Source organism: Thalia democratica, chromosome 8, assembly GCF_965202585.1.
Source record: "Thalia democratica chromosome 8, ktThaDemo2.hap1.1, whole genome shotgun sequence".
NCBI classification, from domain to species: domain Eukaryota; kingdom Metazoa; phylum Chordata; class Thaliacea; order Salpida; family Salpidae; genus Thalia; species Thalia democratica.
This window is the reverse complement of record NC_139172.1, coordinates 15,248,622-15,267,953: the sequence shown is the minus strand read 5'-3', so window position 1 is coordinate 15,267,953 and position 19,332 is coordinate 15,248,622. Positions and strand designations below refer to the sequence as shown.

General features: G+C 25.2%; 1 protein-coding gene across 1 annotated transcript; it reads left to right on the top strand.

Annotated features, from left to right (window-relative positions):
• Positions 1–2,567: 2,567 nt before the first annotated feature.
• On the top strand, positions 2,568–15,001 carry LOC145843442 (deoxycytidylate deaminase-like). The gene is made up of 6 exons (XM_082950927.1): positions 2,568–2,645; positions 5,234–5,276; positions 6,979–7,081; positions 11,892–12,030; positions 13,882–13,998; positions 14,458–15,001. The coding sequence occupies exons 2-6, from the start codon at positions 5,248–5,250 to the stop codon at positions 14,643–14,645; spliced, it is 576 nt and encodes a 191-aa protein (XP_082807053.1). The 5' UTR covers positions 2,568–2,645; positions 5,234–5,247; the 3' UTR covers positions 14,646–15,001.
• Positions 15,002–19,332: the final 4,331 nt, after the last annotated feature.

The window sequence follows — 19,332 nt, the reverse complement described above, 5'->3', positions numbered from 1 at the left end:
TCCTCAAAGCTGAAGCATTCATAACTGTCAAGGACCACAAACCTAATTTCCCCCATAACATTAGTTGCAGAACAATCAACCCATCAAAATCTTTTCTTGGTAAAATTGCTAAAATAAATTTACAAACCCACATTGACAAAATAAGATCAAAATCAAATCTTACCCAATGGTTAAATTCTGAAGAAGTTATAAAGTGGTTCAATAATTTCAATGATAAATCCCATAAATGCTTCATTAATTTTGATATAAAAATTTTTTATCCTTCAATAAAAAAAGAACACCTCACCAAAGCTATTAAATTTGCAGAAAAATACACAACCTTCAACAAACAAGAAATAGACACCCTTATGCACACTTGCCAAACCATTATATTTTATGACAACAGAATCTGGACCAAAAAAACAAATAACAATAACTTTGATATAGCTATGGGTTCATTCCAGGGCGCCGAGGTCTGCGACTTAATAGGCTTATACATCCTAAGCGAAATATCCCCAATCACAGGCCCATCAAATATAGGCTTATATAGAGATGATGGTCTTGCAATTATAAAACAATCCTCTGGAACCACACTTGAAAAAATTAAAAAGTCCCTTATAAAAAAAATGTCTTCAATAGGTTTTGAAATTACAATAGATATTGGCAACACTAGTACAGAATTTCTTGACGTCTCCCTGGACCTATCCCTAAACACCTACAGTCCCTACCGTAAACCTAATTCCAAAACTAACTACATCAACAACAATTCCAACCACCCTAAAAATATACGTAACAATATACCAAAAATGATTGAAAAAAGATTATGCAAACTATCTAAAAATGAAGAAGTTTTTAATAACATCAAAGGCTTATACCAAAACGCATTAAATAAAAGTAATTTTAAATATAATTTAACCTACAAACAATTCGATAGTACAAACATTAACAAAATTAGAAAAAGATATTGCATTTATTACAATCCCCCCTTTTGTAAATCTGTACAGACTAAAATTGGCAAACTTTTCCTGGATTTAGTAGATAAACATTTTAAGAAAGACACCATCTATCACAAAATAATCAACAGAAATTCTATAAAAATATCATACTGCTGCGCACCTAATATTATGGCCCTCATAAATTCCCACAACAAAAAACTCACGAAAAAATCAGATAAAAACGAAAAACTTTGTAATTGTAGAATAAAAACAAACTGCCCCGTTGATAACAAGTGTTGCCTAAGTAATGTAATATATCAAGCTAAAGTCTCCACATCCGTAAATGACCACAAAATTTATATTGGTTCAACCAAAAGAACATTTAAGTCTAGATATAATGAACACAAAACCTCTTTCCCAAAACCTTTTAAAAGCAAACCCAAAAATTGTACCCAACTTGCAAATCACCTATGGGACCTATACAGTAACCATATAAAATACTCAATTGAATGGAAAATAGTAGAATCAGTAAAATCTAACACAAACCATACTAACATGTGCACTTTATGTAACCTAGAAAGACTCCATATAGCCCTAGCAGACAAAAGAAAAACCTTAAACAAGAGAAATGAACTGATAACCCAATGCCCACATTACTTAAATGAATATTTATAATTTATATCTCACACAGGTATCAATTTTATTAAAATATTTTATTATTTGTGCATATATTATAATATTATTCCCATTCTCAGTCTTAAACTGTTAAAACTATTTTTTTTATTTATTTTTTTTTTTTTCAAGTCTGTTGATTAGTTAAATATATTTTATTAAGATATAAGATAAATTGTGCATATATTATAATATACCCATTTCCAGTTGTAAATCATAATTATTGGAGAATTAGTATACATATATTTTTTTTCTTGAGTTGAATTATTAGTAGTTTATACTCTCTTTGATTATCTCTCAACTAAATATATTCAATTTTTTATCTTATTTTTTAAATTTAACATCTGAAATCTAACCCTCATTCTATTTTTCGCTTATCTAAAATTTTTCACAAAAAGCCATTTTATACTTTGTCATCATAATACAACTCTGTTAACAATAACAACAACAATGCTTTCATAAAAATTTTTAATGCTTACTCCCTGGTTTTATTTTGAACATTAACACATTATTAATTTATTATTAGAACTGTGTGCTTAATAATATGTATATACTACTCCATAACTTCTAACTCTGTAAAAGTTTTAATCTCTTTAAATCCATTAGATATCAATACCCCACAGTATACTATGGTTTAATTGTATTGTTTGTAGACTATAATTTGATAGTTTTAAAATTAAAGGTTGTTCTACATTAATATAATTCTTAATTTATTTTTATTTTTTTATATCAGCTTAACTCAAACCAATTTTCAAATATTTGTCATTTTTAATATTATTATTTTACCACAGATTTACAATTTGAAAATCCGCTCTGCGGTGAAACTGAGTAATTGTTTATTCTCAAAAATAATAAATTATTAATTATCAATCTCCTATTAGTGGATAGATTACTGTGTCTTATTTATTTGTTCTAAACTCTCTAGTTATATTGTATATATAAGTTAGCTAAAAAAGTAAAAAAAATATTTTTTTATTTAACAGCTTTTATATTACAATGTGGTGAAAGTAAATAAACAGTAAAGTGGAAAATTCAAGAACATCTGAAAAGTTAATCAAAGTAAAATTTTTTTTTCAATAACTTTTATTTATAATTTATTTAAAATATTTTGAATTTTAATTTATACTAGCCTAAAATTTTGCTCGTATAGAAATCAATAAGCTACTTTTTTTTAACAAATTAGTACTTCATACATTTTTAATGAAATCATTAGCTGATGAATTCTTCAGCTATAGTTCAAAAAAATAATTTAACTAAAAAATATTTACTAAAAAACATAAACAACATTCAAAAACCAAAAAAAAATTGAATTTTTTGTTTTGGTACTGATTTTTGCTAGAAAGTTTATATACAAATTACTAGTTTTGAAAGTTAAGAAAGTTCATATATTAATTTTGTTTAGCTCATCTCAAAATAAAACTGCTAAAAGCTGACAAAAGCATAGTATAAATTTTAGTTAAATGTAAAGATTTTTAAATAATTGGCTAAAAATAGTTAGTCATAAAGAATCAAATTTAAAAAAAATCTGTTTAAATTTGGATTAGGTTATGCTTTACTTATTAAGTATTATTTTTAAGGTAGAATTAACAGAATGAAAACAATAAAGATTTTAGAAAGTTTATTGGTAACTGAATTAAAAAGTAAAGCATTACAAAACCATCAACAGTAAAACATTAAAACAACCAACTTATGTAGTTTTAAGTTATAAAAATCTTATTGTTTACAAGTATTTGACTCGCCAGTTCTAATGAACAATGGTTTTCTAACTGAGAGATGGTTGGTGTTTCTTGCTCTAGATCAAGAGTTAGCCCCTTTTAAAATTTTGTTTCAATTAAGTTGTTATATTTATGTTTTCAAACTTAAAATTATAATTTTTAGTGTTATCTTTAGAAGATAATCTGTTGCTAAATTTATTTTTTTCAAAATATTAGAAAAAAAAAAGTTTTTTTAAGCACATTAAAGTTATAACTTTTTTGGCCTGCCAACCCCTACTCTAGATAAAAGTTTGAATCTGCTTTCCATGTAGTTCTCAGCATAACTAGGTTTGTTGGGGAGGTGTTCATGGATTGATGATTGTTTACCTTCAGGCTTTACGTCTTCATAAAAAAATAAACCTTATAGATTTTTCTTAACATGCTGCTTTTGCCTGACATGGAAACATTGAGATGTACCACCTACTTTTAAATTCATTTCAATATATTTTTACTAGGATCTTAAATGTTTTTATTCTATCTTAACATAATTTTAAATCAGTTAGGTATAACTTAATCCAAATTAAAACCTACACATATTTTCTTTTACTTTAGACTCTTTATGAGTAACTATTTACAGCTAAGTATTAAAAAATTTTTATGCTTAACCAGGAAAGTGTTTTAACTGGTGGTCTGTTTTCTGTGGAACCTCTGAAAAAAAACTGGACTAACGTAATATGAAACCAACTTAATATTGTTTTCTTTTGAAATAATTTACTAAAAATTCATATCATTCCTTATATATAAAGTAGGTATAATACTTTGACCCAAACCACCCATATCACAAATTTTTTAACAAGAACAGACTCAAAATTTGTTGTAGCTGCATGGAAATTTTGAAAACAAAAATTCTTAAACACAATAACAAAATGTTTAAAAACCTGAACCTTGAACAGCAAGAAAAATCCTGCGAATGCAGGAAAGAAAAATGTCATTTAGACAATAACTGCCAAGCAAACAATATAATCTAGTAAGCTACAATAAAAACAAACAACATAACAAAATTTTATGTGGGTTCAACAACCAGAACACTTAAAAATAGATACAGTAACCATAAGGCAAGCTTAAACAATAAATTAAAAAAACATAATACTGACTTATCAAACTAAACTACATATGGGAACTAAAAGACTATGAATTAAATATAATATAATAAAATGGGAAATAATTTGCTAAACTAAAACAAAACCAAAAAGCATCAAAACATGTAATTTATGTAGTCTAGAAAAATATAAAGTTGAAAAATTTAAAAAAGAGTCATCTCTAAAGAAAATAAAGACAGCAACCCTGTCTTTACAACTAAAATAAGTATTTTAAAACAAAAAAAAAGTATTAATCAATAATAAATTAAGCAACGAATGAAAACTAAAAATAAGAACAAACAAGACAAAACAAAACATAAGTTAACTTGTACAGAAGTTGTTTTTAAGATTGGCTAACTAAAATTATTCAATTTTCTTTGAAACGTCATAATGTATATTTTTGTGATTCTTTTGAAATCTTGCTGTTAGGTTTATTTTTGTTCTGACAAAACACTTAATGCGTAGAAACTATAGTAAACAAGTCAAATATTAGTTGTTTTTATATTATTAATATATGTATGTATATATAAACCCTCAGTGAAAAAGAATTATCTAAAAAAATTACCTGGAATTTTGTTTAAAAAAACCAGGTTTTAATTTTAATTTTCATAAGGATTTTAATTTAAAAAAATAGTTTGTTCTTAATATATAAACTTTATTTTAAAGTGTGTTAATTCTAAGTTTTGTAATCAGGGTTGCCACTTTACTTTGAAACCTGGAAAAACCTGTAATTTGATAAATTTTGAAGAAAAACCTGGAATTTTGAACAAAAATCACTAAAATAAGTGCTTTTAATACTTCATAATTTGAACAGAAAATTAAGTTGCAATGAATGGTTCAGGAGATATGTCTGAAATGTGAGTTATTATTTATAATTTAAATAAACAACCAACTTTTTTATCTTATGAATTATGCTTTTGCTTATAAAAAAATTAGTTCATAAAAATCTTGAAAGCAACGTTTTAAAATTTTCTTTAGTTTTATCTACTTTACTGGTAACATTTATTGTTTTATACTAGTTTAAACTTTTTAGTGTTAAGTTTTTTTATAAATACATTTTTATATCTTGATTAAGTTTGAAAAAAAAATTGATTGGGATAGGAAAATTTTAGTAAATTACAAATAAACTCTAACTTGCTTAAGTTCTTTGACAGATGTTAATCTTATTGTTTGTTAGGAAAATCTACATTAGTTTATTACATTCTTTGGATTGAATATTTATATTTTTAAATAAGAGTTAGCTTAAACTGAAAGTTATGTAATAAAGTAACCTGTCCCATTAATTAACTTGTTATTTCAACGTCAAAAGGTGCAAAGTTATTGTGTAAATGCTAAGAACTTATGTGAGTTTAAATTTAGGATTTTAACTGATGTCTATCATTATTAATCAAAGTTTTAGTTTTTATTACAATTTTTTCATATTTTATTTAAGATTAGACTTGAAATTTTATTGACTTTTATTCAAAAACAGAAGAAGGTGATATATAATATGTGAAGTATTTTACTTTTTATCATTTCAACTGGGAAACCTATTGAACTCTCTAATTTTGATCACTTATATCTCAAAAGTTAATTTAAATTACATTAAAAACAATAATAATAAACTAGTATTTTAATTTTAAACATTGAAAAAAAAAAGACTAAAAAAAGTATTTTCTACGCTATGATCTACTATATTCTTTAAAAGTTACTTTGTTAGTTCTAAGATTGTTCTTAAAATTGTTAACATATAATGTTAAGAATTTATGTTTTCTTAAATTTATTTAAAATACTCAAAAACCTGTGAATACCACATCTAAAAAAAACATTGTATGCTTGCTATTGTAGTCATTTTAAATTGTTAGACATTTTTTTAACTAGTTATAAAGTTTATTTAGTTTGACATCTTCAAACAAGTCATTGAAAAATTAAAACCCAGAAATTAAAATTTATATATGGCTTATGTAATTTAATGTGTAGCCAATTTGCTTTATTTATAGTTAGGGACAGTTTTATGAATATCAGACCTTGATTATACACAAATTAAGTATTATCAATCTCTAACCTAACAAAAATATGTTTCAGTATTATTTAAAATCTTGTATATATAATATTATTATTATTACTATATTGTTTATTGTGCAATGTTGAACTCAGGCATCAAAACCTGAGCCATTTAAACAGGACACACAAAATGAGAAAAAATAAATGAAATAAAATAAATCCAAAGGTTTATAAGTATTAAAATAAAATAAAATTTTGTTTATGGACAATTAAATAATGGAAATTAAAACAAGAAACAAAGTTGTTTAAAGATAAATTTGCAAATTCAATTTTATATTTATTTTCTATCTGAAAGTTAAAACAATATTTATAAATCATTTTTTTGATTAAAGTGACTAGATTATATACTTAACTTTTTATTTATAATTGATAAAATCTTTAATTTTCTATAATAGTTGAAGAAGTTTGTAATTTAAAATAAGTCTGTTAACCAAATTTTTTTGACATTTAGTGTTTTTATTGTCAAACTTTGAAATTTTAAAAATGTAAACTTTTATGCAATAATTACTTTTATAGGAACTTAACAACGAAAAAAAGACAAAACTATTTGAGTTGGGATGATTATTTCATGTCCGTGGCATTTTTATCAGCCCAAAGGAGTAAAGATCCAAGTACTCAAGTTAGTTTTTTGTTACAACTTACTTAACAGACTGTAATTTCCTTAATTTTTTATTCCTATAATTTAAAGTATTTTACATTAAAAAAAAATATCTAACTTAACTATTAACATTCTATATGGAAATGTTGTGAAATAAATAAGTGCATAAGTAGACAGAGTTATTTAAAGTAGAATCGTCGGTTGTGGGGACAAATGTTTGATAAATCTTATTTGCGGCTTGTTCAGAACATTAAACATACATTTTACAGAGTAAGTAGAATTTGCCCAACTTGCAATACAGAAAGAGCAGTAATTGCAGCAGAAGATAAAGACCTACTTCTGAACAAGCGGCAAGATTTATCAAACATTTGTCCCCACAACCGACGATTCTACTTTAAATAACTCTGTCTACTTATGCACTTATTTATTTCACAACATTTCCATATACAATCACAAACATTTACAAGCTAAATACTACATGTTTTTAAGCTGCAAAAATTATTGGTTATTTGTTAAGTTTATTAACACGTAACATTTCTGCACAACTTAATTTAATTTTCTTTTTAAAAAACTTGCCTATTCTTAGAGCATTTTTGAGGTTAGTATATACTTTTATTAAATTTGCAGTTTTTGTAAACAATTTTATATTTTTATGTTTTTACTCCAAACTTTGTTTTTAAACCATAAAGTTCGTTTATAGTTACTACTCACATAAATACTATACATAATTATACATGCTTTTTTTCTAATGTGTGTTAATATTTTATAGACTCCGTAGATCTGTTCTTAAATTTATTTGAGAGCAGTGAAACGCCGTTAATCGGAATAAAGTTTTGACACAAAAACATCTGTGGTATATTTATATATATATATAACATTATTGTATGTTTTTATTTTTAGAAAACAAATACAAAGATCTCAACTTCTAATTGAGAATTGATATAGTTTATTCTTTCAAGACTTTAATTAGTAAACAAAGTACATGAAGAACACCATCCATTGAGACTTATTATATCAATGTTAGATACACCTTCATACAAACTAGCTAAATTTCTTGATAAAACGATTAAAATATATATTCCAAAAAATAATGTGGAGAAAATAACTACAAACTTTAGAAAAACTATCCAAATACGAACATAGAGATGGTGACTACTGTATTAGCTTTAATGTAGTTTCTATATTCACTAATGTGCCAATAAATTAAACATTACAAAAGATTTCCAATGATGTACCATAACGAAATCAAACATGGTTAATCTTAAATCTGTTAACGGAGGCTTATTTAAGTAAAATAAGAAATTCTTTTCCCAATTTGATGGTGTAAGTATGGAAAACCTGTTAGCTTCTAATACAGCAAATTACTTCATGGGAACATTATAAAAAACTTTATTCAATAGCAAAGATGAAAACAATCCAGTGTTATACCTGCGATATGTGGATGACATATTCTGTATTTTTCGAAAAGATTATTTAATAAAAAATTTTTACAAAAAATTAATCTAACTACATAAATCAATAGAATTCACTTGTGAATTAGGTGGAAACGAACCCCAATTTCTGGATATTAAAACCAAATTTACAACAGACAAAACAATTACAAAGGTACATAAAAAAGAAACGATACATATGTTATTTTGAATTTTAGTTCAATGACACAAATTCAATGGAAAAGGGCGTTAATATTACGGTTATTGAATAGCCTTTAATGGTACTATTTACAAACATGAAATCACAAACTATTAAGAAAAGTTCATAAAAAATGGTTATCCAAAGAAATTTGGTGATGGCGTAATTGAGAGATCTGTTATTAATAATAAAGATGTATGCAAGGATTATTCCTTGGGCACAAGAGGTCTCGACAATTTAAATAATTGGAGACAAAGTTAATTTTTTAATTTATTTATTTACAAGGCAACAATGTTTCTCCCCTAAGGGATCTTCAGGCCTGTAAAATAAGATAAACATAAAACGATGGACAACTTAAGAAAATACAATAATGCAAAAAATTATAATTGAGTTCAAATTAAAATTAAAAATGTATAGCGCTATTACTAGATAATTAGTTAACAAAATTAAAAGTTTTATAACAATGAAAAAGACTTTTTTTAAAATTTTAAATATGATTTATACTTACAATAGATGATTTGTTCTATATAGATTTGGATTTAGCTTATAACAAAACAAAATAAAACAAAATGGCGCTTAAAGTAATAACAAAAACAGAACTAAGTGATAGAAAAATTAATACGCTAAGTTTTAAAATAAAATTTCCTAAAGTGCGGGCAGGTGTAGAAGAGCTCTTGTCTTTTGTTTAAAATTCGTTTCTTATTAGCAAGTGCTATTTCTATCTTTTCCAAATTGCAAGTCTTACAGATTTTACCTATATTCTTCATTTCCCTGATCTTGTGCATTATGCTCCATCTTAAATCGTAGCTGGTGTTATTGTTTTTTAGCCTCCAAATGTACTTGGAAAGCTCTGTTCCCTTGTTATTTTCATTCTTAATATCACTAATGTGCGCATACCATCTCTTTTTGAACTGGCTTCCTGTGGATCCTATGTATTCTTTTGTTTCGTTCTGACCGGTAATCGTCGACTTCAAACACAAGCTTGAATATGAAAACAAAGCCAACCCTGTTGACAAGAAGAAACGTAAACGAACAAGAAGAATTATGTATTTTAATCCCCCATACTGCCAGTCAGTAAAAACCAACATTGGGGGGAAATTCTTAGACCTAATTGACAAACATTTCAAAACAGAGAGCATGAAAAAGATCTTCAACAGAAGTAATTGCAAAATATCATACTGTTGTATGGATAATGTCAAATCACTAATAAGTAGCCACAATAAGAAGATACTAAATAAACTGAATCATAAAAACAACCAAGAGGAAAAAACATGCAACTGCCGCGACAAAGACTCCTGCCCCTTAAGTGGCAAATGTTTGCAGGGTAATGTTGTTTATAAGGCGACGATTACCAGTCAGAACGAAACAAAAGAATACATAGGATCCACAGGAAGCCAGTTCAAAAAGAGATGGTATGCGCACATTAGTGATATTAAGAATGAAAATAACAAGGGAACAGAGCTTTCCAAGTACATTTGGAGGCTAAAAAACAATAACACCAGCTACGATTTAAGATGGAGCATAATGCACAAGATCAGGGAAATGAAGAATATAGGTAAAATCTGTAAGACTTGCAATTTGGAAAAGATAGAAATAGCACTTGCTAATAAGAAACGAATTTTAAACAAAAGACAAGAGCTCTTCTACACCTGCCCGCACTTTAGGAAATTTTATTTTAAAACTTAGCGTATTAATTTTTCTATCACTTAGTTCTGTTTTTGTTATTACTCGTACCCTCATTTGTTAAGCGCCATTTTGTTTTATTTTGTTTTGTTATAAGCTAAATCCAAATCTATATAGAACAAATCATCTATTGTAAGTATAAATCATATTTAAAAAGTCTTTTTCATTGTTATAAAACTTTTAATTTTGTTAACTAATTATCTAGTAATAGCGCTATACATTTTTAATTTTAATTTGAACTCAATTATAACTTTTTGCATTATTGTATTTTCTTAAGTTGTCCATCGTTTTATGTTTATCTTATTTTACAGGCCTGAAGATCCCTTAGGGGAGAAACATTGTTGCCTTGTAAATAAATAAATTAAAAAATTAATAATAAAGAAAGTACTAATGAAAAACTAAGTAGTTTAAACTTCAGAAACATCATAAAATTACCTTACATAGGAAAATCAAGTATCAAATATAAAATCAAACTATAAAAACAAGTAATCAATAATGTTGAAGACACTAAAGTTATTTTTACTACAAGGAAAGTGGGTAATTATTTCAGGAATTAAGATATTACACCTCATGAATTGAAATCTAATGTAGTCTACTAATACAAATACTCTAAAGATAAGAGCAGGGTTTCCCAAAGACCTACAGGGGGTCATGAGGTCATAATTTGAAACTTACACTAGATATTCTGGAGTTGATGATAAAGAGCAAAAAAAAAGGTCTCGGGCGTATTTAATGGTAGTTTTTTTAAAAATCTAGTTGGTGCCATAGCCTTTTTATTTTCTTAAAAAGGGGCCTTTTAAAATAAAAGTTTAGGAAACCCTGATAAGAGCATCCAATATATTGGATTTACTTTGAGACCACTAATTGAAAGAGTTAAAGTACATATAAGAGGAAAAACAGCTGTATCTGACCATATTATTAATTATAACAACTGTAGAAATAAAAACATAAATAATAGCAATTTTGGTTCTGCAATGTAATTTAAATTGAACATTATAATCTAATTTTAAACAAACAATTAACTAAACCGGGTATTACCCACACGCTAAAATTTTTTGATTAGATATATATAAGTTTTTACTGTATATAAATGTTTATTTAAATAAAATTTATTATTAGTCTTGTAATTTTACCGCACTACATTATTTTTAATGTATAATTGTATATATTTTGTTGGTTAATCTGTCTTATATATTTTTGTTGCTTACACTAGTTTTAATTATTTTGTACAATTTTTTGATTATGAATAAGGTAAAGTCAAAAGCTGTCAAAGTAAAATAAACTATGAAATTGTTATGTGTATTTTTTAAAAATGACCACTAAAAATACTTCTTTATAAATTCTATTTACAAAGAAAACAAAATCTTGCAATGGTAAGTTTTTAATCTGTGTACTTATGAATCTGGTGCAAATTAAGTTTTTTTTTGATGACCTCTGCACAATGAAAAATGAAAAATACGCTGGTGCAAGCTTTAAAATTTAAAATTTTATTGAATATTAAATTTAAGCTGTTTTAAAGGTTGGTGCCTGTATAGTAGACAAAGACAAAAAGATTGTTGGTATCGGTTATAATGGAATGCCAACTGGTGTGAATGATGATGAGGTGCCATGGCAAAATAGCCCCAAGGAAGACTGGCTAAACACTAAATATCCATTTGGTTTGTTTTTATAATTATTTTAAATTAGTTTTTTAGGTAACTTTCGATGTAGTTAAGTCAGTTTATATAGTCATTTAAATAAGTTATTTTCTTTCTATAGTTTTAAGACTAAAATATTTAGTTCAAGAAATTTACTTGACTGTTAATATACTAGTATTTTAGATTTAAAATTGAACTATATTGACAATCATCAAAAAGTATTTAAAGTATTAACGTCTCCACTTAATAACAATTTTACTAAAATCAAGTTTACTATACTACTTACGGCTTAATTAGGCTAGTTTGAGATAAATAAAAACTTAGCCCATCTTAGGCTAGTTTGAATTACTTTTTTTTGAAAATTTTAAGCTAGTTTTATTTTCAGTTGATCTTCCATTTAAAAACTATTTTTTGTTGTGTAACTAAATTAAAATTTTATAATTTAGTTTTAAATAATTTGTAGTAATTTATAACTATATCATAAGCATTTATAAATGTTGGTAGTATAATTATAGCTCATTTAATTAACTTTAAATTCTGTTTTCACACAGGCTGACTCCAGTAGAACTGGTCAAATTTGATTGGCTAAAACTAACTTTTCGTTTGTTTTGATAGTTTAAATAACTTTTGAATTTTATTCACTTAACCAATAGTACTATTTATTACATGTTTAAGTAATGTGGGTTAGGGGCAAAAGTTGAGATCAAAAAACTTAGATAAAATTGGTTAGGGATAAGGGTTTAAATGTTATTACTGCTGTTTTATTACTGCTTCTCCTCATTTGCACAAAAAAAATATTAAAAATATCTAAATTAGTACTACTACGACCACTTATTCTTAAAATGACTCAGATTATTTTTTAGTTAGAGAATAGTAACCTTAACTTTTAAATAAAAAAGAAGAAAAACAACTTTGAATGCTGAAAATTTAAAAAAACATTTTATCTTTATGCTAGGAATCTGCAGGCATTTGGTAGTTGCAGGCAAAGTTTCGAAAATAATAAAGACTACAGTTGTAATATCAGTTTTTACCATTCCGGGAAGTATCTAATATAAATAAATTTTACCTAAGACCTTTTTTGCTACTCTTTTTAAACCACACAATATCTAGTGGAGGTGTCTTTTTTTTTGCTGGAAAAATTTGCATTCTTGCGGACCGAATATTATACCTTTCATGGGCTGCATCCCATTTAAAATGGTTACATGTTGACGGGCCGCTCTTTTGCCTTTCATATGGCCCGCAGGCCACGTTTGCCTACTCCTGCTTTAAGCAAAAAAGAAAAAAAAAACAAATTAAGAGTTAAATAAAATCTACATATTTTTTTTATTTTAATGTTGTACAAAAATATCTTTATTGAAATACTTTTCAAAGCTTATCCTTATCTTAAAAAAAAAACTTATGAATATATTTTTATTAGGCTTTATTGATAATGCAGCAAAAAGATAAAACTGAAAAAGGTTTATAAGATGTTATTATTCTTCTTTTTTAACGTTAATATGAAAATGAAGAGACTCTTAACAAAAAAATTGTAAGTTCCAGTATATATATTAAGCTAAAAACGTTGTGTTATACTGTAAATGTATATTGATTGTGATAAATAGGTTTGTGGGAAAAGTCAAGTTCGTACAACCCGTATAAAATATGATTGAAATTGTATTTACGATTTCATAAACATATTTGTTTATGGAAAACAAAATATACTTAATGATTATTAGTATTACAAAGAAATAATTAAAGTATGTACCGTTATAAATTTTTAAAACTAGATAAATATTTATCTTTTGCTGCGTGTTAGTTGTTAGATTAAGTCACTACAAAAGTAAATAAATTATAATTTTAATTAAATTTAATTAAATTTCTAATTTAAAACAGTTTGTCATGCTGAAATGAATGCTGTTATGAACAAGAATTCTTCTTCTGTAAAAGACTGCAGTATTTATGTTGCATTATTTCCATGTAATGAATGTGCCAAAATTATCATTCAATCTGGTTTGTTCACCTCATATTTTATTTTTTTATTCAGTTAGCTTTAAGTTTTTAAAAGAATAATAAAAACAGATCTAATTTAACCTAACCTATAATAATCAGCTATTAATTTTTGAGTTTAAGAATTAAGTAAAAAGTAATACTTGACCTAAGTAGTTATCAAACTGAGTACATTCTTTTATATTTATTTGACATAGTAAAATGACCATTTACTCTATTTGTTTACTGTTATTAAATTTTATACTAGTATGATTTATTATACATTTGATTGCTTTGAAGCATTGTTTGCCGAATTTACTTTTTGAAAACTAAATAGTATACTAATATGATTTATTTTAAATTATTTATGTTATTGTGTCAGTAAATCAATAAAGTTTCACGACCAATAAAGTAAATAAATTTTGACCTTAATTTGATAACTATCAATGAATAACTTATGGTTAAACTTGGGTAATTTAACAGGAATACGGAAGGTTTACTACTATTCAGACAAGCACCATGACCGTCCTTCCACTATAGCAAGTAGGTTCATGTTGAAGAAGGCTGGTGTTGAAGTAGAACAATATATTCCCAAACAACAGATAGTTACTATCAACTTTAGTGATATATCACGAAAAAATGACGATAAAAATTCGGAAGCAAAAGGATAGCTTTTTTACTAGTTTGTACGAGTAGGTAAAAGAACATTCAAAAATATGTTTGCATGCGTTTATTCATTCATTTTGTTTTAAAAATTTGTTAAATTTTGTTTTAAATATATAAATCATTATTTTACTTAAGAATACAAAATTTAAAATAAATTCTATTGGTTTTTAGGTTTATTTTTTTCTCTAATATAACAAACGTATTACATGTTTTAACACTTTACTTTTACAACGTTTTATCATTTGAAAGTTTTAAGTGTTTATGGTTGATAATGTTTTTAAAAATGATTAATACTTTTGTTAACTATTTATGATCCTATTGAAAAAAGTTCTTAATAAACTTCTCATAAATTAATATTCGATTAATTACTCGTAAAAACTTGGGTTTATTTTATGGTTAATTTAAATTATTTTTTCTAATTGGAGTAGATAAAACTGATTTTTTCTCAAAATCAAGTATACATTAATTAGAAGAAAAAGTTATACTTTTATAACTAGGTTTTTTAAACAATTCTAAAAATAAAATTTGGTAGTTATTTTCACACTATCATAAGATATTAAATTATAAAAAGTAACTCTAATGAAATATCCAATTTTAATTCAAGCTTGCAAAATGCTTTACCAAACAATTACATTTACATATCAAATCTTTAAGTTTCACCCTTATTTTAGTTATATTCTTGTAAAACCTCTTTATTCTTTTCGTTTTTGGTGTTTAAGGAAAAATTTAGTTGTCACTAACTAAATGACTCTTTCAAAACAAAAAAAACATAATTTTTGTATAAAAAATGTTTTAAACTAACCTTCGAAAATAGTTGATACTTTCTGCACAATTTTGTAAAACAGAGATGACAGAAAGGATAAATTTTGTATAATTTAGTTGACATCAAATTATTATATAAAGTTTATTATTTCATATGAATAATACGTTTGAAAGGTGTTATTTTCTTTATAATTTACTGCATTTATTCAAGATTGCACTTATTCAAAACTTACTTGTGTTTTCTTGTTATATATCTGCCATGTAACTAAAATATATTGATTAATAAATTTATATTAGTTTTAAGATATATTTAGATTAATATTTTCTCTAAGTCAATAAATATTAAGTTTGATAAATACTATTAATTAAGATGTTTTTTAAGTCTTTTATGAAATAACATTAAAAAAATAATAATCTAAAGTTTTTTTTTTTTTTTGAAATTTACTAAGTTGTATTTGATAAATTATCATTAATTTCTTTGAGAATTTTTGATTTGGTTGATATCTAAATATAGTTTTCTGCTCTGTGTAGCTTAAGAATATTGAAATACACTAGGTTTGTTTAGTAATTTATCTTGTAAGCCGCAACTGGTTCAACTTGAAAATAAACAGAATGGCATAAATGACTTATTAGGCTATTTAAAAAAAATTACTACTATTTATTTAAAGACCTCAACACTTGTATATTCTTGACTTAATAGCAAAGTATTTTTTTTATTTAGTATGATCTTATACTTTACTTAAAAATCGAACCCGATCATATTTTACATACAACGTAGAATATACACAGTAGTTTGTAGATTTTAAAATCTCCGTGTTAGATTTGTATAGGTACATTAAACAAAAGTTTTTTTGCGTTAAAAATATTCTAGCTAGGTAAATGAGACGAAGATCCAACTTAGATATAGTTATAACAGCTTACTTTAAAAATCCTACAAGACAGAACTAAAAAAAATCAAATAATTTGGTAAATCTAATACATAAAGGAAATAGTATATAAGCAGATTGATATAGAGAAAATAATGAAAAAGTTGTAATTATGATAAATGAAAATTAATAAAAAACATTTCAAGTAAAACTAAATACACATTAAGTTTTCTTAGTGACGAAATAAAATATAACTTAATATAAGAACAATTTTGTTAAAATTAGTTTGGTTCCATAATAAATGTTCATTAAAAACAAACTAAATGTTACTGATCTGGTTAGAAATTATAGTAAACCGTTAAATTGATAGTATCTTCATTCTGGTGTTACTGCTATTTTTTAAATGTAAAATTTTTGAACTAAAGTATGTGCTTAATTTGTACACATATGTTGGTTAGGTTAATGAATAAAGTATTTTTTGCTAAAATTAGCTTCATAATTATTTTTTAAATTACAAAGTACATTTATAAAAATATTTTAGCATTTTTATTGAAATCCATAAAATTCAAACCACACTTTAAAAGTTTGTAAACTGTTTTTAAAATTTAATTGGAATAATAACCACTTAACAAGGATGTAATATAAGACAAGTACAGTCTTATTAAAGTATTACTTTAAGTGTTTACTACGTCTTATATAGTTTTAGGGTTGCCTCTTTACCTGGAAAAACCTGGAATTCAATAATTTAGGCATAATTAACCTGGAAAAACCTGGAATTTGAGAAATTTTGAAAAAAACCTGGAATTTTAAACAAAAATCACTAAAAAAACCTGGAATTTTCACATGTTCAGTAGTAAAATTTCGATTTGACTCAAAAAATATATTATATAAATAAAAAAAATTTGTCATCATCAAAAATTTTTTTTGTTAAAAAACATATTTAAAGTAGCTTAACATTATCGTTTCAATGTTTATATACTATCTAGCACAGTTTTTAACCTTAAATTTAAATTAAAAATAAGCCCAAAAATGTTTACTTTTAAAGATCTGGAAAAAAATTTCAAAAAACAAGTGGCAACCCTGATAGTTTATAATGTACTATGCTTTTTCATATTTTACAGAGAAGTAGAAATTGATAAATGTAGTTTAGAAAAGATCATAATCACTTTCTTGAGTTTTAGCTAAAAGCGGTTTATTATTTTAGTTTCATGAGAAGTTTTGTTTTAAAGTTTAAAATATTGTATCTAAACTATACTTTGTTGTATAGAAAATTACACAGTATTGTTGATGAAGTTTTAACTGCAAAAAGTTAAGCACAATAACATTTAAAATGTATGTTGTTTAAATTAAATACTAGATAAATATAACTAAATAAAATACTTTTTTTATTGATAGTCTATAAAAAAGATTGCTAATACTTATTTTAAAATATAAATTTTGTTAAAAATAACTTTTTGATACGCACTAAAGATTCTAAAATTTACTTATCAAAACCTACATGTCAACAACCTAGAATACGTTTTAAATAAATATTTTGTTTATTTAGATACATAATTTTTTGTGAAGTTTGTTTCTATCTAAATATTACATCCAAGCGCTTTTTTAATTAAATTTAGATTAGCTTTTATGTTTTTAAAGCTAACTTTTAATTTTATTTCTAGAATTTATCAAAAGTTCAGAGTATTTTTTCATTAAAGTTGTATTTGTAAATCATATAATATTATATGTAATGAGCTACTCATATGGGGAGTTATATGTTTAGGATTTTATAAACATTTAGTTTTACTTATTGTTGTACAACTTGTTATTTACCTAACATTATTTTTGTTTAAACTATAAACTTAAAATATGTGATAGTTTTTAAAACTCATCTTGATTCTAGTTTTAACAATTTTTAAATTTTATAACTAAACTTTTTTTTTACTGAATTTTAAATGTGTAGTAGGGGTCGGCAATACCCAGTCCGCGGTTTAATTTTAATTAATAAACAACTTACTCAAATCAAATTATTCTTGCATAACAAGTTTATTTAACTGAGCTCTTTATTTTATTTTTAATACACAGTAGTGTTTGTTAACGAATGTTTTCATTGCAGCTTTCCTACATAAACATTTTCATAGTATAGTTTATTGAACGACAAAAAAAGACGATCAAAATATTTAGTACTAGGGCCTGGTGCACGAAGAACCTTTCGGTTATCGAGTCGTACACCACGGATACCTTTTGAAGTGTTGCTGAGGACTTTTCAAAAGCTTTTATAGCTTTTGAAAAGTACACGACTCGAAAAGAATATAAAACAATATATCAATCCCACAAATTTTTTTCTCTGTTTAGTCTTACCTGCAGTAAAATAATATACACACCTCTTTTGTACACCTAATTTATACTGAGTTTTAGTTGAAGTCAATAATCATTTAAAAGAATTTTTTTGAAATTAAACTAAATAAAGTTGAAAATTGAAAAACAAAAAATTTTAGGCGATTAAATAAGACTATATAGCTTTGTTATTTTATATCAAAAAATATTTTTAAGTCTTATAATCCAAAATAACGATCTTTAAAAAAAAAATTAAATTAAACAACTATGTTTTTTTGGTATACTGACAATTTCTATCCGTGCACATTTCCCGCCTTTTTTTTTTTTTTTTTTTAGTATCAATGTTACCCTTGGTCGGTAAGTGGTTCTCGGATTTGATCGGATGGGAATTGGGCGTGGGTTGGAACTGGACGGCTCCCGTTTTTCTTTAAATAATAATAAACATACTTTTTAACAAAAAGTTGATTACAAGTATAGTAATAACTTGAAATTAGGTAATAAAAAGGTTATAGCATCATAGTGTATAAAGTAGTATAGCTATTTACTTTCATCGGTTTTAGTTTATATTTAGATATTTACAAGATTTTTCTCTAGCTAAAATCATCGATGAAAAATATTTGTTATTTCTTTTGGCATATAAATTATTAAATGACAGTGACTTTATTCTTACATAATGAGGTAAAACTATCTACTCATTTGATACTAATAACACTTTTTAAAGTCAATAGTAATTTTCGTAAAAAACTTT

Bases quoted from the DNA above. Each gene is read 5' to 3' on its own strand.
- LOC145843442 (XM_082950927.1), top strand. From the start codon at position 5,248: ATGAATGGTTCAGGAGATATGTCTGAAAT. The intron at 7,082-11,891 runs GTTAGTTTTTTG...GCTGTTTTAAAG, and splicing joins GTAAAGATCCAAGTACTCAA to GTTGGTGCCTGTATAGTAGA. The intron at 12,031-13,881 runs GTTTGTTTTTAT...AATTTAAAACAG, and splicing joins AAACACTAAATATCCATTTG to TTTGTCATGCTGAAATGAAT.